This window comes from Oncorhynchus mykiss, chromosome 2, assembly GCF_013265735.2.
Source record: "Oncorhynchus mykiss isolate Arlee chromosome 2, USDA_OmykA_1.1, whole genome shotgun sequence".
Lineage (NCBI taxonomy): Eukaryota > Metazoa > Chordata > Actinopteri > Salmoniformes > Salmonidae > Oncorhynchus > Oncorhynchus mykiss.
Window position 1 is genome coordinate 10,394,660 of NC_048566.1, and position 23,706 is coordinate 10,418,365.

The 23,706-nt window shown below is 46.2% G+C and overlaps 2 protein-coding genes across 9 annotated transcripts in view; one reads left to right on the forward strand and one right to left on the reverse strand.

Annotated features, from left to right (window-relative positions):
- LOC110535244 (catenin (cadherin-associated protein), beta 1) overlaps positions 1-7,986 on the forward strand; it is a 36,514-nt gene extending 28,528 nt beyond the window's left edge. For 6 of the 8 annotated variants that reach the window (XM_036937587.1, XM_036937602.1, XM_036937607.1 and 3 more), the window contains exons 2-17: positions 1,758-1,808; positions 1,932-2,156; positions 2,332-2,585; positions 2,703-2,941; positions 3,379-3,580; positions 3,724-3,868; positions 4,048-4,151; positions 4,268-4,297; positions 4,555-4,893; positions 5,057-5,215; positions 5,345-5,464; positions 5,611-5,761; positions 6,002-6,123; positions 6,462-6,522; positions 6,871-7,095; positions 7,262-7,986. In XM_036937587.1, coding sequence (XP_036793482.1) covers positions 1,758-1,808; positions 1,932-2,156; positions 2,332-2,585; positions 2,703-2,941; positions 3,379-3,580; positions 3,724-3,868; positions 4,048-4,151; positions 4,268-4,297; positions 4,555-4,893; positions 5,057-5,215; positions 5,345-5,464; positions 5,611-5,761; positions 6,002-6,123; positions 6,462-6,522; positions 6,871-7,079 — 2,411 coding nt within the window. In that variant the 3' untranslated portion in view covers positions 7,080-7,095; positions 7,262-7,986. The remainder of the gene's footprint in view (positions 1-1,757; positions 1,809-1,931; positions 2,157-2,331; positions 2,586-2,702; positions 2,942-3,378; positions 3,581-3,723; positions 3,869-4,047; positions 4,152-4,267; positions 4,298-4,554; positions 4,894-5,056; positions 5,216-5,344; positions 5,465-5,610; positions 5,762-6,001; positions 6,124-6,461; positions 6,523-6,870; positions 7,096-7,261) is intronic. The other 2 variants (XM_036937619.1, XM_036937595.1) reach the window with 2 other exon arrangements.
- LOC110520767 (serine/threonine-protein kinase ULK4) overlaps positions 7,260-23,706 on the reverse strand; it is a 209,529-nt gene continuing 193,082 nt past the window's right edge. The window contains exons 36-37 of the mRNA XM_036937563.1: positions 9,265-9,353; positions 7,260-8,333 (exon numbers count right to left, since the gene is read on the reverse strand). Coding sequence (XP_036793458.1) covers positions 8,270-8,333; positions 9,265-9,353 — 153 coding nt within the window. The 3' untranslated portion in view covers positions 7,260-8,269. The remainder of the gene's footprint in view (positions 8,334-9,264; positions 9,354-23,706) is intronic.

Below are 23,706 nucleotides of genomic sequence, written 5' to 3' on the forward strand. Positions count from 1 at the left end.
GCTCTGAGGGGGAGCGATTGTGGTCTCAAATTCAGCTCACAATACAGCAGCTACCAAGCTTTCTCTGGTAGTTTCTCTGACAGCCACGTTCACATGTTGCTAGGTTTAACCTCCATTTAACTTGGCGGTTGTCTTTTTGAACAGACATATGGTTAGGGAACTCAAGATTATACCGCTTGGAAATGTTCATTTGTTTATGATCTCCTCTGAATTTCTCAATTGCTTTCCATATGTGTACCATTACGTCGGTAGGCTTGGTTGTATCCTAGATAGGCAACCTTTGCAAATTCATCTATGTTCCTCAAACTATCGCTCTTCTGGTGCTCTAGGAATCCATGTCCCTTGAAACAGCCTGTTAGGTCCCAGTGTCTTTAGCCCAGGGCAATATGGTAGTGTTTTCAGTCAGACTCCCTCCACCACAGATGTCTGCTGTTTTGACTACTAGCCTCTTAGTGCATGCATTGTAAGCAGATGTGCTGAATAATCTCCATAGAAACTGTGAGTGACTATTAAACATGGGTATGAGGACAAGTATCCCATCATAGCCCCTTAAAGTGCAGCCTCCTAATCTGTGATTCATACTGCTCTTTACAGTTTAAATTGAAGCAATTGCCAGGGATGGTTTTGGATATTGATTGGTTTGCTGCAGTTTATTACACTTATTGTCTGCTGCTGGGTTCTGATAATGACCCAAATTGGGTAGTGAGCAAAGCTGTTTTCCCATCTGACTCTAAGTGTATCTACGGCTCTGCATGTGGGTTTTAACTTGTCCACCAGAGGGTCTGGTGATACTGGGAGATCCTGTTTTTTTTTGTGTGGGGGGGGGGGGGGGGGGGGGGGGGTACTAAACTTGAATGGATTTCATTACCTTCTTGTATAAACTAAAACACAGTTGTGATGGTATCTCTGCTAATGCTGCAGCAAGGTGTTTTGTTGGGCTGGGAGGATACCAGTGTTGCAAAATAAAAAAAGTTAATTTCAAATAAGTTTCAGTCCTTAAAGTATGTAAAATATTGTGTGCAATAGGTTGGAAAATACATTTAGACTTTGGGTGACATTTGTTTCCAACATTATGGCTGTTTTCCTAAATATTAAATCTGCTTCATATTTAGTTTCCTTGCCACGATACTTGTATGGTGATACTGGTATCCTTATGGCCCTAGTGTTTTGCATTGGACCTGTCTGAGGGATCATGTGACGTAAAAACAAATCTATGAACATCACTCACTTGTGAAGCTAAAGGATTTTGATAGCGCCATATTCCCTACAGTGCTTTTTAGTTCAGTTTGTCTTATTTAAACATGTGTTTGTAGTAAATATTTCAGCTTTTATTTTGAGTTGTCTGAAATGTGGTGTATAAATGAAGCTTGATTTGCTCTTCTTAGAACCCAGAATATAGGGTCTAACAGAACTCTCTTTGGTATTCTTGTTTATTAATCCAAGGGACTGTATTTAACAGATTGGTAGCACATCCTCAAATGAAGACGGTCATTTTTTTGTTGTTGCTGTCTTTGAAGCCCCCATTCCCCACTGTTTTTATTTGGCCTCCATTAGTTTAGCTGCCAAGTTAATGCTTCATACATTTAGCCACCAAGTTAGCAGTTAATTTGATGTCTAGGTAATGCAGCCCTGATTCTGTTTTTTCCCTCTGCTGGAATTTAGCTGGTCCAATGAAAAGGTTGCTTTGTGCTATTTGTTTTGGCATGAGCTGAGGTGGAAATGACTATGAATGAACTTTGCTGTTCTGTTACTTTCAGATCTGGAAGCTGTGCAGGCTGTGGGTTTTGAAAGTAACATGGCTTCCCAGTGTAAGTATTCAGCTTTTTAGAATAACTTAAACATTGCTGCCACTGATTTTTAATTCAACGGTCTTCCCCTCTGGTTGAACTGCCTCCCAAGTAACCTAACGCTGGTTGTTATCTAATGTCTAGCTGATCTGATGGAGCTGGACATGGCCATGGAGCCTGACCGGAAGGCTGCAGTGAGCCACTGGCAGCAGCAGTCGTACCTGGACTCTGGTATCCACTCAGGGGCTACCACCACCGCCCCCTCCCTGAGTGGGAAGGGCAACCCAGAGGAGGAGGATGTGGATAACCAGGTGCTGTACGAGTGGGAGCAGGGCTTCTCTCAGTCCTTCACACAAGACCAAGTGTCAGGTAAAAAAAAATACACTACAATACCATGGGAATGCTTGACTGGGATTTTGAACATGTCACATGGTATGAAGTTAATGGATAGTAGTTAGTACTTTATTCTACTGACAAACCTCAGCTTTAGAGGAATCTGGCCACCATCTTAGAGAAGTGGCTCTGACCTAACCTCTCTCTCCAGACATTGACGGGCAGTATGCCATGACCAGAGCCCAGAGGGTGCGTGCGGCCATGTTTCCAGAGACCCTGGATGAGGGCATGCAGCTCCCCTCCACCCAGTTTGATGGGGCACACCCCACCAATGTGCAGCGGCTGGCTGAGCCCTCTCAGATGCTGAAGCATGCCGTGGTGAACCTCATCAACTATCAGGATGACGCCGAGCTGGCCACGCGTGCCATCCCCGAGCTGACCAAACTACTCAACGACGAGGACCAGGTGCGTACAGCTAACCACAACTGGCCCGCTTTGGTCCCCAACCAACTAAGAAATGCACCTGACTTAATGGTGTTAGGTTGTATAGAGTCCTGACCTCTTCTGTCTTTATTCCTCCAGGTGGTGGTGAACAAGGCTGCAGTGATGGTGCACCAGTTGTCCAAGAAGGAGGCTAGCCGCCACGCCATCATGCGCTCCCCCCAGATGGTGTCGGCAATTGTGCGCACCATGCAGAACACCAACGATGTGGAGACAGCCCGCTGCACCGCCGGCACCCTGCACAACCTGTCCCACCACAGAGAGGGTCTGCTGGCCATCTTCAAGTCCGGGGGCATCCCCGCCCTTGTCAAAATGCTTGGGTATGTCTGTCAGCCCCTGGACTGTAACCTGACCGGTCTCTTGAGTTTCTAAGGAAGTTGTTTTAAGATGAACTGCACAGAATCACTGATCTACAAGTCTCCCTGCATCTCACTAACTGTTCATTATGTGGTCAAGATTAGAGGTTGTGTGCAACGTCTTGCTCTAACTCAGTATTTCCCAAACTGACCCCCCCTTTTTTTGTTGCTCTAGCGCTTCACAGCTGAGTCAGAGAACCAACTCGTCAAGCTTTGATTATTTTATCAGCTGTCGTGTTAAGGCAAAAACCAAAATGGACTGAGTTGGGGGAAATGCTGCTATAGCTGTTCTCCCCTCAAACAGGGGGGAACAGTTACAGTTAGCTAGTTTCTTTCCATGTAGTTACCTTCCTGTGTTCAGTTAGCCTTTGGTACCTTCCAACCTAAAACTGTCTCCTCAGGTCCCCAGTGGACTCAGTGCTGTTCTACGCCATCACCACCCTACACAACCTGCTGCTCCACCAGGAGGGTGCCAAGATGGCCGTGCGTCTGGCCGGGGGCCTGCAGAAAATGGTGGCCTTGCTCAACAAGACAAACGTCAAATTCCTTGCCATCACAACAGATTGCCTTCAGATTCTTGCCTACGGCAACCAAGAAAGCAAGGCAAGGAATTTAAATTAAAATCAGTTTCATTTACTGATCTCTTGGTTTTAAACATCTGATACTTCGCTCTGTCCCTTAATTCAGGCATTAATTGTGAGCCATCTTGGTGTATTTTAAACGTCTTTGATGCTACCCATTCCCAGCTTATCATCCTGGCCAGCGGTGGGCCCCAGGCCCTGGTCAACATCATGAGGACATACACATATGAAAAGCTGTTGTGGACTACCAGTAGAGTTCTCAAAGTGCTCTCTGTCTGCTCCAGCAACAAGCCTGCCATCGTAGAGGCTGGTACGTACTACCTTTTATTTATGGACCTTATTGATTCTGCCTCAGTTCAAATATATATATATATAAAAATGCATATTGCAGAGTGGGCTCTTGCCTTAGTGCCTTAGTTCAACCTTAGTTCAGTTGGCTCTCCACTGATACTCACAGTGAGCTGGGCTAAAGGCTGTGTGTTTCTCCAGGTGGTATGCAGGCTCTTGGGCTTCACCTCACAGACCCCAGTCAAAGACTAGTCCAGAACTGCCTGTGGACCCTCAGGAACCTGTCAGATGCTGCCACCAAACAGGTGAGGAGCCATCCCCCACTAGCACACCTCTGTTCCTCTTTCCTACACCTTTCCTTCCTGAATTCTTCCTACATAAGAGCTCTCTTTCTGTCTCCCTGCCTTTTTCCATGGAGAAGACGACCTTAGCTGAAGTAGATGTGATGCAGGTAAAAGTAGTCCTTCCTGCCTTTCTGTGTTGGAGCTGTGGCTAGTCAGAGCCCACTTCATCTACAGCCCAGCTCATCGTACCCTTACAGTTCAGCTGACTTACTAAAGGCTCATTAGAGTAAAGCGTTAAACCCACCTGAAGAAGAGGAATTAGTGTAAGCATCTCTCTGAGAAGAAGCGGTCAGTGTAAGGCTGTCTGGTGGTTAGCTGTGTTGGTCTGGATGAGACATGCCGGTGTATTCCTTTCCTCTAACAGGAGGGTATGGAAGGTCTGCTGGGGACCCTGGTCCAGCTCCTGGGCTCTGATGACATCAACGTGGTGACGTGTGCTGCCGGCATACTGTCCAACCTCACCTGCAACAACTACAAGAACAAGATGATGGTGTGTCAGGTTGGGGGGATTGAGGCGCTGGTCCGTACCGTGCTGCGTGCCGGAGACCGCGAGGACATCACTGAGCCGGCCATCTGCGCCCTGCGCCACCTCACCAGCCGCCACCAGGATGCTGAGATGGCCCAGAATGCTGTGCGGCTTCACTACGGCCTGCCTGTGGTGGTCAAGCTGCTGCATCCCCCCTCCCACTGGCCCCTCATCAAGGTAATGTTTGTTTTATGAAAATGGGATGTGGCCAATCAACATTTGTTTCCACATCGGTGTAAGTTAGTAGCAGAACCTTCATCTGTAGACTTAGTTCCCTGACTTGGAAATGAGTACTTGTTTATTTAAATGAAATGGTTTAAATGTGATCTCTTCCTTCCAGGCCACTGTGGGCCTAATCCGTAACCTGGCTCTATGTCCAGCCAACCATGCCCCTCTGCGTGAGCAGGGGGCCATCCCCAGACTGGTGCAGCTGCTGGTCAGAGCCCACCAGGACACCCAGAGACGCACCTCCATGGGAGGCACCCAGCAGCAGTTTGTGGTAAGACACGCTTGTGTGTAACATACACCTCCACACAGTGCATCTGTAAGTGCATAGTTTCCCCAATAAGTGCATAGTTTCCTCAATGCTCTCTGTAGTCTCTGAACTAATGGTTGTCCTGCACCACAGGAGGGAGTTCGTATGGAGGAGATCGTGGAGGGCTGTACTGGAGCTCTGCACATCCTGGCTAGAGACGTCCACAACAGAATCGTCATCAGAGGACTCAACACCATTCCACTCTTTGTTCAGGTAAGACCTCTAAGCAACTTAAATGTATTGCTCCTCACAAATACAGAATTTGGATCTTTTTCTTTCCAATTTGAACTACACAACTTAATATATAACTAATCTGATCTTTGCAACTCCTGTACCTTCCTCTTCTCTTGTTGCTGCAGCTGTTGTATTCTCCAATTGAGAACATTCAGCGTGTGGCTGCAGGAGTTCTGTGTGAGTTGGCCCAGGACAAGGAGGCAGCGGAGGCCATCGAGGCTGAGGGCGCCACCGCCCCCCTCACAGAGCTGCTTCACTCCAGAAACGAGGGCGTGGGTGAGTTAACAGGCCTCTGTCCACAACCAGCTCTGTTGGCGCCTCAGAACTCTTATGATGGTTTAGCCCACAAATAAATGCAAATGGCTGCCATTCTAGAGCTATGCAGGTCATGGGAATTCTAGAATATCTATGGTTTAGGCCTCTGTCCAGAAGGATCTGTCTAGCTGGCTGTTGGTGCATTACGTTCTAGATAGATGGTTAAGTGAGACGACTCAACCCTGTTTGTTCTCTCCTCAGCCACCTATGCTGCTGCTGTTCTGTTCCGTATGTCTGAAGACAAGCCCCAGGACTATAAGAAGCGTCTGTCTGTGGAGCTCACCAGCTCCCTGTTCAGGACGGAGCCTATGACCTGGAACGAGGTGCGCTGCTGTTTAGTCACTTCTGTCTGCTGCATCTCAAATGGCACGCGGCTTATGGGCCCTGGTCGGAAGTCGTGCACTATAAAGGGAATAGGGTGCCAATTGGGAAGCAGCCTGGGAGACATGCCAAATTACGTGAAGTGTCATACTTTAAAAGAACTTTAAAGTATTAGATGTGCTTGGATCTGGAGCCAGGAGCTCTGTATTTACTAAGGAAGTGTCTTGTGTTCATGGCCCATGACACAACTTCTGGGCAGAACACCTCAGGGCTGTTAGTGATTACTGTCTGACGTGACCCTCGTTCCTGATGTTGTGTTCTCTGGTCCTTCTCTCTCTAGACAGGAGATCTGGGCCTGGACATCGGCGCTCAGGGAGATGCCCTGGGCTACCGTCAGGAAGGTAAGCACTGTCTCATGGTGCCTTGTCCTGGTGTGCAGCTCTCAAACTGCTGCTCACATAACAGCCCAGCACCTGGGCTCCTCCAGCAGCAACCCCCTGACACTAACTCCCCCGGCCCCACTGTGCTAGCTAGCTAAAGCTTGCAACTGGTTAGCAGCACAACTGTCCACTTTAGCTTGGAGACCAAGTAGTTTGGATTTGTAGTGGCTTTGTCTGGATTGGTACTGTGATTGGCTGAGAATTATGATTGGTTGTTTTGATCCTACTACTGTGTGGTGCTTGTGTTAATAAGCTCTAACAAGTGTGTGTGTGTGTGTGTGCTCCCTCCCTCATCACTTCCATTGGCAGACCCTAGCTATCGCTCCTTCCACTCTGGGGGATATGGGCAGGACTCCATGGGTATGGACTCCATGATGGACCATGACATGGGTGCCCACCACCCCGGCCCTGAATACCCAGTCGACGGGCTGCCCGACCTGGGCCACGCCCAAGACCTGATCGATGGTCTTCCCCCAGGCGACAGCAATCAGTTGGCTTGGTTTGATACTGACCTGTAAATAGACTACTTTTTAGGTAAGGAGCTGTGTTAAGACTAGGCACCACGGCTGTGTTTGGCGGTGACAGGCTGGTGCATGCTTGGACTTCTACTACTGTGGCTGAAGTTTCTAACTCTGCTCTTCTAGCTTGTCTTCATGCTCTGTGGTCCCATAGTAATGCCGGTGCCTCTCCTCTCCTCCAGGTGTATCGTCTGATCTGAATGAACCTACATTGTGATTTGGCTGGAGAAGTTGCTGGGAGGTTTTTGAAAGTGGGCTAGTATCTCAGAAAGTGCCTGACACACTACTGAAAGCTGAGTTTCCTATGGGAACACGTGGAGTGGAAGTGAAACTTTGTTCTGGTCTTTTGTGGGAGTTAAAACTGCGTTAAAGGAATTCCTGGAGTGGGTTACTCAAAGAAAATGACGCTGAAGAGTGGATCTAAAGATGGAATTTAAAACCCTGGTCTGTATTTTTTTACATTTTATTTTGTATGATTCTTCAGTCTGTAATGGTACTGATATAGCTTGTTATTATACTCGCCTGTCTTTTCTGCACTCATTTGTATCCATTTTAAGTCTCTCGTAGTGTTAAGTTATAGTGGTAATGCTCCAATTAAAATGATATGGTGTAGAACACTAATAATCAGTTGAATTGTATTCTGATCAAGTGTAACATTGTGTAGCTTTTGTATAAAACCAAGAATTGGAAATGGTCCAAATATTTTCTTGCTTTAAGTGTGCACTGTTTGTAGTGTCACAACTGTTCCAAAGGGTCTGTGGGGAGGGCAGCAGTTTCTTTTTTTAAATGTCTTTTAGTTGATAGCTGTTCAAGGAGGTGAAAAGAATCCCTAATTATTGTAGCCTGCTGTGCTTATTGGAGACATGGTCATGACATGGCTAAACAATAAAAATGGACTTTAATTTCAGCTCTGTCTTGGTGGTTTATGGAACTGACTAGTTTTCAGATCGTTAGGCTACTGGGGGGGGGGGGGGGCAAATGTGTCGTTTGTGCAAGTTTAGAGTAAAATATATTTTTTTAGAGATTTAAAGTGATATTAGAATGCCATCCATTGTGGTTTTGCATTCCCAGTTTTATTATAAAGCAGTAGAGCAAGGCACCATAATGGAGACACGGTTTATGTTGCTGATCACTGATCTGAATTATGGTCCTTCTCGAAGCCAATCTATTGTTGCTGATGAATCAACATTCTAGAATCCGATCCCTGTCAGGATCTCCACTGCCAGTGAAACCACAGCAACATCAGCATGGGACCTGGGAAGAGATGAAGACAATGGACAGATGTGATGATCTGTTTTCCTCCCTAAAAAACATTACATTGAACAAGGCTTTGATAAATAGACATACTTCGTGTAGCCTAAATTCAATTTCAAACACTGCTCTCATTTCTCCCATCTTCAAAAGGCCACATTTTTAATTTGGCTACTTGTAGTAGTTGACGACTGACTTGCCCAATAATATAGAGTCCTATGTTATGTCAACTTTCAAGAGTTGGACAAACTATGCACCTCCAGTCCTCTCCTGACTGTCACATTGGCAATCGGCAGTAGAAATGATTAAGCCACCCCCCCCCCCCCCCCCCCCCCCCCCGCTTCAGTAAAAAGCTGACGGATGAGGCAGGAGAAATGTAATCACTCAAATTCAGTGCTATTGCTGCAAGGACTGACATCAAAATGAACAATGTTGAGGCTAGTGTTTTTACAGTAAAATGTTTATTTTGGGTTCTGATGGGGTAGGACAGTTAGAACAAAGCCCATGAGGCATATTCAATGTATGTAGCAACTGCTGATTGCCCCTTTAAGAATCTCAAGAAAATAAATTCCCCTTTGTTGCCATGGTGAGTGAGGTGGTGACGTAGTCCAGCAGTCACACATGGAGAGAAGTTTGGAATTTCACAGCCGCTTTGCCCCAAACCCCAATATTGTCCAAAGCTCTGCTTCATAAGCCTGGCTTGGCAACTTCAAAGGGATTGTTTTTCCATTTCAGGAAGGGAGAGAGGGAGGCCTCTAGCAGCCCAACAATGGGCCACTATCCCCAGTTCGAGACGCAACGGGCTCAAGGAATCTTTCATCGCACAACCCTGCCTTGGCCTCCCACATGAATGGATCAAAGCAGAGCCCTGAGGACAAAGCTGGAGTTCTAGAGAGAGATCAGAGTGGAGACTGGAGAGAGTCTGAATACACACCTGGCAGAATGACTCAGTCTCTGAAGAACATGGACCAGCTCTTGACCCTCAGCCGAGCTGTACCACAAACTGTCTGTAGTAGCTGGAATCTGGGAAAAAACAAAGACAGAATGACCAAGTACACGCTACAAAAACAATGGATCAGGTTTCACAACTCATATAGCCTTGGGGTTATATTTCTATAGGATGTAGCCAGGCATAGTTACTACTGAACGAACAGACAATTCACTCACTGGAGCTTTAAAAGCTAGCCTACATTGGAGCACACACAAAATGGAGGCAGATAAAGGAGGAATGTTTGTGCTAATGGAAAACAGGTGTTGTGTGTTCCCTTCCCTGCCTACTGTTACATTAGAGGCTCCAGCCTTCCGCTCACTGCTCCACAAGCATTTAAAGGCCTCCTACACCGCAGGACTGCAGCAAACCTGCTTTCAAATACATTTTTTCCCCCAAAATGTTTGTTTGAGCATGCCTGGAGAGCCAGATGGGCAGGGTTCTGAACTTTTGGGACTATTATATTGGTTCCCATTGCACCAGGCAAACTCAATCAAGCTCAGATAAAGTATTTGAACCCAGGTCTGGTTCACAGGAGTTGGACTAGAGTAGACATCTGACGTCACGTTGGAAAATGAACAGCAGCAGGGAGACAAAGTGCTGCCCCTATACTGACATCTGGAGCAGGTGCTTTATTACATCTCCTTAGTCCAGCTCAGAAACAGGAAGAGGTGGGGAGACAAGGCAGCCAAGGACTGGTTCCCACTTGACAGGAAAGAAAGGAGTGTTTCTGCCTGTGATCTCCAGCTTAGTGTATAGAGCCTGAGCCCAGGCATGCATGCAGAACAAAGGGGGCTGACTGAGGGAGAGGGGGCAAAACCCAGTACAGGGGTTATGGAGCCAGGGCCAGGGGGGGATCTCAGTATCATCTCTCTGACAATGGAGCCTGGAGCTACAGAGCTTCTCCAACCAAGGCAGCCAGGGTCTCTAGTCTCTCCTGTCAACCTGAACTGGGCCACCAGATGAGGTGAGTGATGCAGTCTGGGACTCAAGGCTCCATGCTTCACAGCTTCAAACACAGCATGGTCAAAGAGGGAAGGTAGGTTTGGGATTAAGGCAGAGCACAAATTAGAATCTGACTTAAACTTTGCTTGAGGGCGGTCTTAGCTGCAATAGACACAACCCGCCAGCAACCTGACCCCCAAGCCGGCTTCTCGCTTTCCAATCCTCTGGGTGAGAAAAGTTCTGTATCAACGCTACTTGAGTTCAAGGCAATGCTCTGGTCCTTGGTAATACCCTCTCTCTCAGACCATCTCAACCCAGAGAGGTGCTGCCTAGAAGGTGAGTCATTGAGTTGTCGTGGCCTTGTATGTGAGCTGCTCTTTTAGTGGGATGGAAAGGTGATGACAAGGCGTCCGTGTTTAATGGATCTGGACGACTAAACCAACTAGCGGGGGTAATTACTCCGCTGGGTTTATGAAGCTGCAAATACATTTTCATTGTAATCTCCTGTGACATCGCCGGCTCCTTCCACTCTGCCAGCAAAGTACCGCCCGTTGCCAGGCAACAGGGTTATGTACCTCGGAGGAGAGACTTTCCCTAATTCTCTGAGCTCCTCTCTCATCCTATAATTCTATCTGCTGTAATATTGCTTAATACCCCAGCTGTCTACAACCCCATGCTATTCTCCACAACAATACTGTGCCTTTTTTTTTTTTTTTTTTTACAGATGTCATAATACAATAAGAAATAGGCTAGCATTTCCAGGTTCCCTCTTCTTCCCTGGTCCTATTCTTAGTATCCACACAGAACACTATCCAAGAGAACTGTATTATCACCAGTAGGTGGCTAGTAGACAACACACTCCCTTTTACTGAAATACCCTGCCTGCATGGGTAACAATGTTGAATGAGAAAGCAGCGTAGCTTTCCTCTGTGCTATTAAACAGTGTCAGACTAAGCGAGTCACTACAGAACTATGCTTAGCTACAGTTGTCAGCGCTACACAACGTTGGAAAGTCGGTTGCGTGCCGTGCAGCAGACAAATTGGAGAGATGGAGGCTTAAAATAGCAGACAGTCACAGCTGGGACCGCTTTTAAACACCTGACCATAAATATGGTCCTCATCTGAGCCTGAGTATGTGTGTGTGTGTGTGTGTGTGTGTGTGTGTGTGTGTGTGTGTGTGTGTGTGTGTGTGTGTGTGTGTGAGAGAGACAGGGAGAACCATCAGTGAGATGGAGATATAGAGAGAACATGAGAGAGCGAGAACATGAGAGAGAAAGAGAGGAGAGAGAACATGAGAAAGAAAGAGAGGAGAGAACAAGGGAGAGAGAGAGAACATATGAGAGAAAGAGAGGAGAGAACAAGGGAGAGAGAGAACATATGAGAGAAAGAGAGGAGAGAACAAGGGAGGGAGAGAGAACATGAGAGAGAAAGAGAGGAGAGAACAAGGGAGAGAGAGAGAACATGAGAGAGAAAGAGAGGAGAGAACAAGGGAGAGAGAGAGAGTTATGTGGTGGGTGGCTCTGCTGTCCTGAATCCTGACTACATACTAACAGGTTATCAGATAACCTGGCCCAACTGCATACATCTGATGTATTGTATATCTGTGTTAAGCTGCTTTGGACCATAGCCTCTCCTAAGTCGGGGCAAGCCTTTTGCTAGCTCAGAGAGAGAGATAAACGTTAGAGCAAAACAACAATCAACAACCCAACCCTCCTTCCCGTTCACTCCTCCTCCCCTCACTCCCCCATCTCCACAAACAAGTGGATTGTTCAGAATGTTTAACATGTAAACTCAGGCTGGAACATCAAAGCTAACATGGGATGGCAAACCCTAGTCCCTGTAATTACAGAGTGAATTAACATGGTTGTGAAGCTATTAGTAGAACCCATTCACAGATACAGTCTGAGGGGATCTACTTTTAAAACTCATGTGGACAAGAGGAGCGGACGGGCGGACTCTCTCTCTCATAATAATAATAATGATTAGCTCTCTCCAGTGTTATCTGCAGATTTAAGGCCCTTGCGCTTGACTGTTCTGCTTTATTTCCTCCCGTAAGATTAAAGTGAGATCTTCTCTGGTGCTGCTCTTTAATCTGTGTGGAATTTAACAGAATGGGTTGCAGGAGCAGCTCTCGCATGACGAGTAACCTTGTGTTAGTTCCCAGAGGCGGGAGACCCGGGGTAGAACCCAGCTCGGTCACACCAGCACTCACACAGAAACACATGTACCTTGTGTTAGTTCCCAGAGGCGGGAGACCCCGGGTAGAACCCAGCTCGGTCACACCAGCACTCACACAGAAACACATGTACCTTGTGTTAGTTCCCAGAGGCGGGAGACCCGGGGTAGAACCCAGCTCGGTCACACCAGCACTCACACAGAAACACATGTTCCTTGTGTTATTTCCCAGAGGCGGGAGACCCGGGGTAGAACCCAGCTCGGTCACACCAGCACTCACACAGAAACACATGTACCTTGTGTTAGTTCCCAGAGGCGGGAGTCCCCGGGTAGAACCCAGCTCGGTCAAACCAGCACTCACACAGAAACACATGTACCTTGTGTTAGTTCCCAGAGGCGGGAGACCCGGGGTAGAACCCAGCTCGGTCACACCAGCACTCACACAGAAACACATGTACCTTGTGTTAGTTCCCAGAGGCGGGAGTCCCCGGGTAGAACCCAGCTCGGTCAAACCAGCACTCACACAGAAACACATGTACCTTGTGTTAGTTCCCAGAGGCGGGAGACCCCGGGTAGAACCCAGCTCGGTCACACCAGCACTCACACAGAAACACATGTACCTTGTGTTAGTTCCCAGAGGCGGGAGACCCGGGGTAGAACCCAGCTCGGTCACACCAGCACTCACACAGAAACACATGTACCTTGTGTTAGTTCCCAGAGGCGGGAGACCCGGGGTAGAACCCAGCTCGGTCAAACCAGCACTCACACAGAAACACATGTACCTTGTGTTAGTTCCCAGAGGCGGGAGACCCGGGGTAGAACCCAGCTCGGTCACACCAGCACTCACACAGAAACACATGTACCTTGTGTTAGTTCCCAGAGGCGGGAGACCCGGGGTAGAACCCAGCTCGGTCAAACCAGCACTCACACAGAAACACATGTACCTTGTGTTAGTTCCCAGAGGCGGGAGACCCGGGGTAGAACCCAGCTCGGTCACACCAGCACTCACACAGAAACACATGTACCTTGTGTTAGTTCCCAGAGGCGGGAGACCCGGGGTAGAACCCAGCTCGGTCACACCAGCACTCACACAGAAACACATGTACCTTGTGTTAGTTCCCAGAGGCGGGAGACCCGGGGTAGAACCCAGCTCGGTCACACCAGCACTCACACAGAAACACATGTACCTTGTGTTAGTTCCCAGAGGCGGGAGACCCGGGGTAGAACCCAGCTCGGTCACACCAGCACTCACACAGAAACACATGTACCTTGTGTGTTCATGGTATAAATTCAGTTTGATGAACACACAAATGACCTCAGACGGTCTGAGGAGCATCAGAGTGTGGCCTGTCTCTCTCTCTCTGTGGTCCCTGGCTGACTGTTGAGATCAGTGTGTTGAGCTGTTGCGAAGGGAGAGGGACAGGCTCTGCTGCTCTCTACCATGGTCCCACCTACCTCAGCTTAGATCACAGTGTCTGACACACACATACACTACAGAGAGACAAAGAGAGAGAGAAAGAGAGACGGAGGCAAATGAATCAGAACTCAAAAACGCCCGGAACATCCAATTACTAGAAGTTTCCTTCTTTTCGGAGGCCCTTTTGTAACCTCAATTCAATTAGTGTTCCAAGTCGTTAACTGAATATTGAAGCCGTTTTCAGATGAAATGAAAGGCAAGGGCAGAGAGTCCTAGGGGATAAAACATTTGTTAGGCATGCTAATAACTAGTGCTGCTATTCAGCCTCCGTCAGACTACAGACCCAGAGGACTGTCTGTGACCATGGCTGAGGCGGTAATGACCAGGTTTTGCCCAAATGAGCCAAATAAAGCCCTGACTTAAATTATTCAGAATACAGGATGTGAACTGTACTACGCACTCACTTCCTACTTATCTAATTGGCTAGATGCAACCCATCTATCATTATGAGGACTCGGAGGGAGTTGGGGTGCAGGGTCGTGGCAACACACACGTCTTCACGTTGATTGAAAAGATCAACAGGTATTTGATTGCACACGTTTGATTCCCCTACCTTGTAAAACACACAAACAGGGCTGGAGAGTTGTGGTGTGTCTTCATGTGGCCGGTCAAATGGAAAGTATTTTGTTGAAAGAGATTCGCTGCAGCTAAAGACCTGATGACATTTCATTAACTGTCTGGCTCTGTCCCAAATGGCACCCTATTCCCTATACAGCACAGTACTTGTTACAAGAAGTAGTGCACTATAAAGGGAATAGGGTGCCATTTGAGAAGCAAACCCCTGGTAACCATGAGGCTGTTTACTAACAAGTGTAGTCCAGTCAGGCCACAGGCAGCAGGTCCAGTCTACAGTACTGGGGATGGATATGTCAGGCTACAGACAGCAGGTCCAGTCTACAGTACTGGGGATGGCTGTGTCAGGCTACAGGCCCAGCTCCAGTCTACAGTACTGGGGATGGATATGTCAGGCTACAGACAGCAGGTCCAGTCTACAGTACTGGGGATGGATATGTCAGGCTACAGACAGAAGGTCCAGTCTACAGTACTGGGGATGGATATGTCAGGATACAGACAGCAGGTCCTGTCTACAGTACTGGGGATGGATATGTCAGGCTACAGACAGCAGGTCCAGTCTACAGTACTGGGGATGGATATGTCAGGCTACAGACAGAAGGTCCAGTCTACAGTACTGGGGATGGATATGTCAGGCTACAGAGAGCAGGTCCAGTCTACAGTACTGGGGATGGATATGTCAGGCTACAGACAGCAGTTCCAGTCTACAGTACTGGGGATGGATATGTCAGGCTACAGACAGCAGGTCCAGTCTACAGTACTGGGGATGGATATGTCAGGCTACAGACAGCAGGTCCAGTCTACAGTACTGGGGATGGATATGTGAGGCTTCAGAGGGCAGGTCCAGTCTACAGTACTGGGGATGGATATATCAGGCCACAGGCGCAGGTCCAGTCTACAGTACTGGGGATGGATATGTCAGGCTACAGACAGCAGGTCCAGTCTACAGTACTGGGGATGGATATGTCAGGCTACAGACAGCAGGTCCAGTCTACAGTACTGGGGATGGATATGTCAGGATACAGGCAGCAGGTCCAGTCTACAGTACTGGGGATGGATATGTCAGGCTACAGACAGCAGGTCCAGTCTACAGTACTGGGGATGGATATGTCAGGCTACAGACAGCAGGTCCTGTCTACAGTACTGGGGATGGATATGTGAGGCTACAGACAGCAGGTCCAGTCTACAGTACTGGGGATGGATATGTCAGGCTACAGATAGCAGGTCCAGTCTACAGTACTGGGGATGGATATGCCAGGCTACAGGCAGCAGGTCCAGTCTACAGTACTGGGGATGGATATGTGAGGCTACAGACAGCAGGTCCAGTCTACAGTACTGGGGATGGATATGTCAGGCTACAGACAGCAGGTCCAGTCTACAGTACTGGGGATGGATATGCCAGGCTACAGGCAGCAGGTCCAGTCTACAGTACTGGGGATGGATATGTCAGGCTACAGACAGCAGGTCCAGTCTACAGTACTGGGGATGGATATGTCAGGCTAAAGACAGCAGGTCCAGTCTACAGTACTGGGGATGGATATGTCAGGCTACAGGCAGCAGGTCCAGTCTACAGTACTGGGGATGGATATGTCAGGCTACAGACAGAAGGTCCAGTCTACAGTACTGGGGTTGGTATGTCAGGCTACAGGCAGCAGGTCCAGCTCCAGTCTACAGTACTGGGAATGACTATTGTGTAGATTAGAAATTATAAGAGCGTCTTGGCAAGAGATAACCTCAAAGGTTTTTCAACAATAAAATGCCAAGGCCAAGAGCAACCCATTTTTTCTTAGTTTGACACCATTGCATGAATATGTGACATCCACTTGAATGGTGACCAGGAGCTGCAAATAAAATGAGAAGGTTTGGAAGCAAAATAATACAAGTCAAAGAAAGGTGACAATAATTGGGGACATTTCTTCGTGATTTCATGAAATCAAAATATTTTGCAATAAAACATTGGTCAGTTAGCTAGACCACAGCGACTGACATGCGTAGGCCTAACGTTTCTTCTAGCCTCAACGCAACAACAGGTTGGTTATAAATTAAACTATTTCAAAACAATATCTGATATTAAAATAAAAGTGTGTATTATTGTTCAATTGGACATCCTTGGTGGTCCAAGATGGCCCTTGGGTGCATCCAAAATGGCTCCCTATATAGTGCACGACTTCTGACCAGAGCCACCAACATAGTGCACTATAAAGGGAATAAGGTGCCATTTGGGACGCAAGCTCCATCCATCTTATTGAAATAAATCTGGGGGGGGGGGGCACATTTGGTCTTCAACGAGGTCTGAGGGAGGAGGGCACACTGAAAATGTGTTATATTTCCTCGCAATCAAAATGAGCAAAAGATAGTCCTCTATCCTTCAAATGTTTTTTTCCTCGATACTCCCTGTCTAGCTTTAATTAAAGTATATTGAGTTTGTTCCCCCACCCCAAAAAATATATAGATATATAAAAATGACATTTATTTTTACTCAAACCGTATGTTTGACAGCCCTGATCTAGCCCAAAACAAACCTTTCTCCCTTGACACAAACCTGACCCCTCTCCTATCTCCTGTCCTCTGTCTTCTTTCAACTGCTTTGTGAAAGGGGTGTCGCTCGGATGCCATTTCTGACATTGTAAGGTAATTAGCAATTTCTTTGATGAGGCACAGACAAAAGTGGTTGTGCATTAGATGGGTACAGCAGTGAAATTAATGCATGCTAATTAAGCAGCTCTTTGTTTCAGGGGGGGTGCTGGGGAAGATGAGAAGGCTCTGTAGCACTCTGTTCTCTATGGGACAGATTGAGCACCCATTGTCAACGGCTCACTCAGGTGTAAATGAGCCCTCTGTTATTTTGGAAAGATTGGAAAAATTGATGATGTGCAACATGCATAGTCAATGAGAGCTAGGGAGCACAGAGAGGAAGAGAGAGGCTGATACTACAATACTCTGTCAACCCAACCCAGTACTGGCCAGTAGAACAGACACAGAGAGAGAGAGGCTGATACTACAATACTGTGTCAACCCAGCCCAGTACTGGCCAGCAGAACAGAGAGAGAGGCTGATACTACAATACTCTATCAACCCAACCCAGTACTGGCCAGTAGAACAGAGAGAGAGAGAGAGGCTGATACTACAATACTCTATCAACCCAACCCAGTACTGGCCAGTAGAACAGACACAGAGAGAGAGAGAGAGGCTGATACTACAATACTGTGTCAACCCAGCCCAGTACTGGCCAGTAGAACAGAGAGAGAGAGAGAGAGGCTGATACTACAATACTCTGTCAACCCAACCCAGTACTGGCCAGTAGAACAGAGAGAGAGAGAGGCTGATACTACAATACTCTGTCAACCCAACCCAGTACTGGCCAGTAGAACAGACACAGAGAGAGAGAGGCTGATACTACAATACTGTGTCAACCCAGCCCAGTACTGGCCAGTAGAACAGAGAGAGAGGCTGATACTACAATACTGTGTCAACCCAGCCCAGTACTGGCCAGCAGAACAGAGAGAGAGGCTGATACTACAATACTCTGTCAACCCAGCCCAGTACTGGCCAGCAGAACAGAGAGAGAGAGAGAGAGAGAGAGAGAGGCTGATACTACAATACTCTATCAACCCAACCCAGTACTGGCCAGTAGAACAGAGAGAGAGAGAGAGGCTGATACTACAATACTGTGTCAACCCAGCCCAGTACTGGCCAGCAGAACAGAGAGAGAGGCTGATACTACAATACTCTGTCAACCCAGCCCAGTACTGGCCAGCAGAACAGAGAGAGAGAGAGAGAGAGAGAGATAGGCTGATACTACAATACTCTATCAACCCAACCCAGTACTGGCCAGTAGAACAGAGAGAGAGAGAGAGGCTGATACTACAATACTCTATCAACCCAACCCAGTACTGGCCAGTAGAACAGAGAGAGAGAGAGAGGCTGATACTACAATACTCTGTCAACCCAACCCAGTACTGGCCAGTTGAACAGAGAGAGATGCTGCAGATGAAAAACCTGACAAGACTAAACGTACACAATACAACAATAACAAAACTAAACTTACACAATACAACAGTAACAATACTGAACTTACACAACAGTAACAATACGGAACTTACACAACACAACAGTAATAATACTAAACTTACACAACGGTAACAATACTGAACTTACACAACAGTAACAATACTAAACTTACACAATACAACAGTAACAATACTAAACGTACACAACAGTAACAATACTAAACTTACACACCAGTAACAATACTGAACTTACACACCAGTAACAATACTAACCTTGCAAAATACAATGGTAACACTACTAAACTTACACAATACAACAGTAACAACACTAAACATACACAATACACCAGTAACAATTCTAAACTTAAACAATACAACAGTAACTAAACTTCCCTGCATACCAAGCCAATACCTGGGCAGCTCTTCCACCTGAAGAAATATGACCCAGAAAAGATTGGCTCCCTCCCTAGCCTAGAAGACTGGCTTCCTCCCTAGCCTAGAAGACTGGCTCCCTCCCTAGCCTAGAAGACTGGCTCCCTCCCTAGCCTAGAAGACTGGCTCCCTCCCTAGCCTAGAAGACTGGCTCCCTCCCTTCCCTAGAAGTCAAAGCCAAACTGCTATACATCTTCCAGTGGCAACACTGCCAACAGGCTGTCACTCAGTGAGGAGCTGGGGGCAGTATTTGGCTCTGCTGCTCATCCATCCACACTGGCATGCCACAACCCTCAGCCCCCAGCCTTCAATCAGCCCTGACTCCTGGCTCTCCCAGTGTTCCTCAGTGTCCAGACTAATGGAGCAGGACCTATCATCCCATTTCATCTCCCAGGGAGAACTGGGAGCTGTACCACGGACACACACACACACACACGCATGCATGCATGCACGCACACACACACACCCACACACACACACACACCCCATCTGTTCTACTTGTCTCTCTTTCTGCTCAGCGAGACCCATGAAACAACCCCAGACTCCTGTCTGCCTGCATGTCTTCCTGCCTGTCTTCCTGTCTGTCTTCCTGCCTGTCTGCCTGGGCCTGGCACCTCCATGCCAACATGGACCAGCACACAAGTCTGTAAACTCTCCTTCCATACTCACAAAAAGCATCTCCAATCCAAAATTAAATCTAGAATCGGCTTCCTCTTTTGCAACAAAGCATCCTTCACTCATGCTGCCAAACATACCCTCGTAAAACTGGCTATCCTACCGATCCTTGACTTTGGCGATGTCATTTACAAAATAGCCTCCAATACTCTACTCAACAAATTGGATGTAGTCTATCACAGTGCCATCCGTTTTGTCACAAAAGCCCCATATACTACCCACCACTGCGACCTGTATGCTCTCGTTGGCTGGCCATCGCTTCATATTCGTCGCCAAACCCACTGGCTACAGGTCATCTATAAGTCTTTGCTAGGTAAAGCCCCGCCTTATCTCAGCTCAGAGGTCACCATAGCAGCACCCACCCGTAGCACGCGCTCCAGCAGGTATATTTCACTGGTCACCCCCAAAGCCAATTCCTTCTTTGTCCGCCTCTCCTTCCAGTTCTCTGCTGCCAATGACTGGAACGAACTACAAAAATCACTGAAGCTGGAGACTCATATCTCCCTCACTAACTTTAAGCATCAGCTGTCAGAGCAGCTCACAGATCATTGCACCTGTACATAGCCCATCTGTAAAAAGCTCTTCCAACTACCTCATTCCCAATATTGTTATTCATTTTATTTTCTCCTCTGCACCCAATTATCTCTACTTACACATTAATCTTCTGCACATCTATCACTCCAGTGTTTAATTCTTAAATTGTAATTACTTCGCCACTACGGTCCATTTATTGCCTTTACCTCCCTTATCTTACCTCATTTGCAAACACTGTATATATACTTTTTCTATTGTATTATTGACTGTATGTTAAACCCCATCATCCTCAGTAAAGTTGTTTAACCACCAGCATATGTCTAGTTAAACCCCATCATCCTCAGTAAAGTTGTTTAACCACCACCATATGTCTGTGTCTAGTTAAACCCCATCATCCTCAGCAAAGTTGTTTAACCACCACCATATGTCTAGTTAAACCCCATCATCCTCAGTAAAGTTGTTTAACCACCACCATATGTCTAGTTAAACCCCATCATCCTCAGTAAAGTTGTTTAACCACCACCATATGTCTAGTTAAACCCCATCATCCTCAGTAAAGTTGTTTAACCACCATATGTCTAGTTAAACCCCATCATCCTCAGTAAAGTTGTTTAACCACCACCATATGTCTGTGTCTAGTTAAACCCCATCATCCTCAGTAAAGTTGTTTAACCACCATATGTCTAGTTAAACCCCATCATCCTCAGTAAAGTTGTTTAACCACCAGCATATGTCTAGTTAAACCCCATCATCCTCAGTAAAGTTGTTTAACCACCACCATATGTCTAGTTAAACCCCATCATCCTCAGTAAAGTTGTTTAACCACCATATGTCTAGTTAAACCCCATCATCCTCAGTAAAGTTGTTTAACCACCATATGTCTGTGTCTAGTTAAACCCCATCATCCTCAGTAAAGTTGTTTAACCACCACCATATGTCTGTGTCTAGTTAAACCCCATCATCCTCAGTAAAGTTGTTTAACCACCATATGTCTGTGTCTAGTTAAACCCCATCATCCTCAGTAAAGTTGTTTAACCACCACCATATGTCTGTGTCTAGTTAAACCCCATCATCCTCAGTAAAGTTGTTTAACCACCACCATATGTCTAGTTAAACCCCATCATCCTCAGTAAAGTTGTTTAACCACCACCATATGTCTAGTTAAACCCCATCATCCTCAGTAAAGTTGTTTAACCACCATATGTCTGTGTCTAGTTAAACCCTATCATCCTCAGTAAAGTTGTTTAACCACCACCATATGTCTAGTTAAACCCCATCATCCTCAGTAAAGTTGTTTAACCACCACCATATGTCTAGTTAAACCCCATCATCCTCAGTAAAGTTGTTTAACCACCATATGTCTGTGTCTAGTTAAACCCCATCATCCTCAGTAAAGTTGTTTAACCACCACCATATGTCTAGTTAAACCCCATCATCCTCAGTAAAGTTGTTTAACCACCAGCATATGTCTAGTTAAACCCCATCATCCTCAGTAAAGTTGTTTAACCACCACCATATGTCTAGTTAAACCCCATCATCCTCAGTAAAGTTGTTTAACCACCACCATATGTCTAGTTAAACCCCATCATCCTCAGTAAAGTTGTTTAACCACCATATGTCTAGTTAAACCCCATCATCCTCAGTAAAGTTGTTTAACCACCATATGTCTGTGTCTAGTTAAACCCCATCATCCTCAGTAAAGTTGTTTAACCACCACCATATGTCTGTGTCTAGTTAAACCCCATCATCCTCAGTAAAGTTGTTTAACCACCATATGTCTGTGTCTAGTTAAACCCCATCATCCTCAGTAAAGTTGTTTAACCACCATATGTCTAGTTAAACCCCATCATCCTCAGTAAAGTTGTTTAACCACCACCATATGTCTAGTTAAACCCCATCATCCTCAGTAAAGTTGTTTAACCACCACCATATGTCTAGTTAAACCCCATCATCCTCAGTAAAGTTGTTTAACCACCATATGTCTGTGTCTAGTTAAACCCTATCATCCTCAGTAAAGTTGTTTAACCACCACCATATGTCTAGTTAAACCCCATCATCCTCAGTAAAGTTGTTTAACCACCACCATATGTCTAGTTAAACCCCATCATCCTCAGTAAAGTTGTTTAACCACCATATGTCTGTGTCTAGTTAAACCCCATCATCCTCAGTAAAGTTGTTTAACCACCACCATATGTCTAGTTAAACCCCATCATCCTCAGTAAAGTTGTTTAACCACCACCATATGTCTAGTTAAACCCATCATCCTCAGTAAAGTTGTTTAACCACCACCATATGTCTAGTTAAACCCCATCATCCTCAGTAAAGTTGTTTAACCACCATATGTCTGTGTCTAGTTAAACCCCATCATCCTCAGTAAAGTTGTTTAACCACCACCATATGTCTAGTTAAACCCCATCATCCTCAGTAAAGTTGTTTAACCACCACCATATGTCTAGTTAAACCCCATCATCCTCAGTAAAGTTGTTTAACCACCATATGTCTGTGTCTAGTTAAACCCCATCATCCTCAGTAAAGTTGTTTAACCAACATATGTCTGTGTCTAGTTAAACCCCATCATCCTCAGTAAAGTTGTTTAACCACCATATGTCTGTGTCTAGTTAAACCCCATCATCCTCAGTAAAGTTGTTTAACCACCACCATATGTCTGTGTCTAGTTAAACCCCATCATCCTCAGTAAAGTTGTTTAACCACCACCATATGTCTAGTTAAACCCCATCATCCTCAGTAAAGTTGTTTAACCACCACCATATGTCTAGTTAAACCCCATCATCATCAGTAAAGTTGTTTAACCATCACCATATGTCTAGTTAAACCCCATCATCCTCAGTAAAGTTGTTTAACCACCACCATATGTCTAGTTAAACCCCATCATCCTCAGTAAAGTTGTTTAACCACCACCATATGTCTAGTTAAACCCCATCATCCTCAGTAAAGTTGTTTAACCACCACCATATGTCTAGTTAAACCCCATCATCCTCAGTAAAGTTGTTTAACCACCACCATATGTCTAGTTAAACCCCATCATCCTCAGTAAAGTTGTTTCACCACCACCATATGTCTGTGTCTAGTTAAACCCCATCATCCTCAGTAAAGTTGTTTAACCACCATATGTCTGTGTCTAGTTAAACCCCATCATCCTCAGTAAAGTTGTTTAACCACCACCATATGTCTAGTTAAACCCCATCATCCTCAGCAAAGTTGTTTAACCACCACCATATGTCTAGTTAAACCCCATCATCCTCAGTAAAGTTGTTTAACCACCATATGTCTGTGTCTAGTTAAACCCCATCATCCTCAGTAAAGTTGTTTAACCACCACCATATGTCTGTGTCTAGTTAAACCCCATCATCCTCAGTAAAGTTGTTTAACCACCACCATATTTCTGTGTCTAGTTAAACCCCATCATCCTCAGTAAAGTTGTTTAACCACCACCATATGTCTAGTTAAACCCCATCATCCTCAGTAAAGTTGTTTAACCACCACCATATGTCTGTGTCTAGTTAAACCCCATCATCCTCAGTAAAGTTGTTTAACCACCACCATATG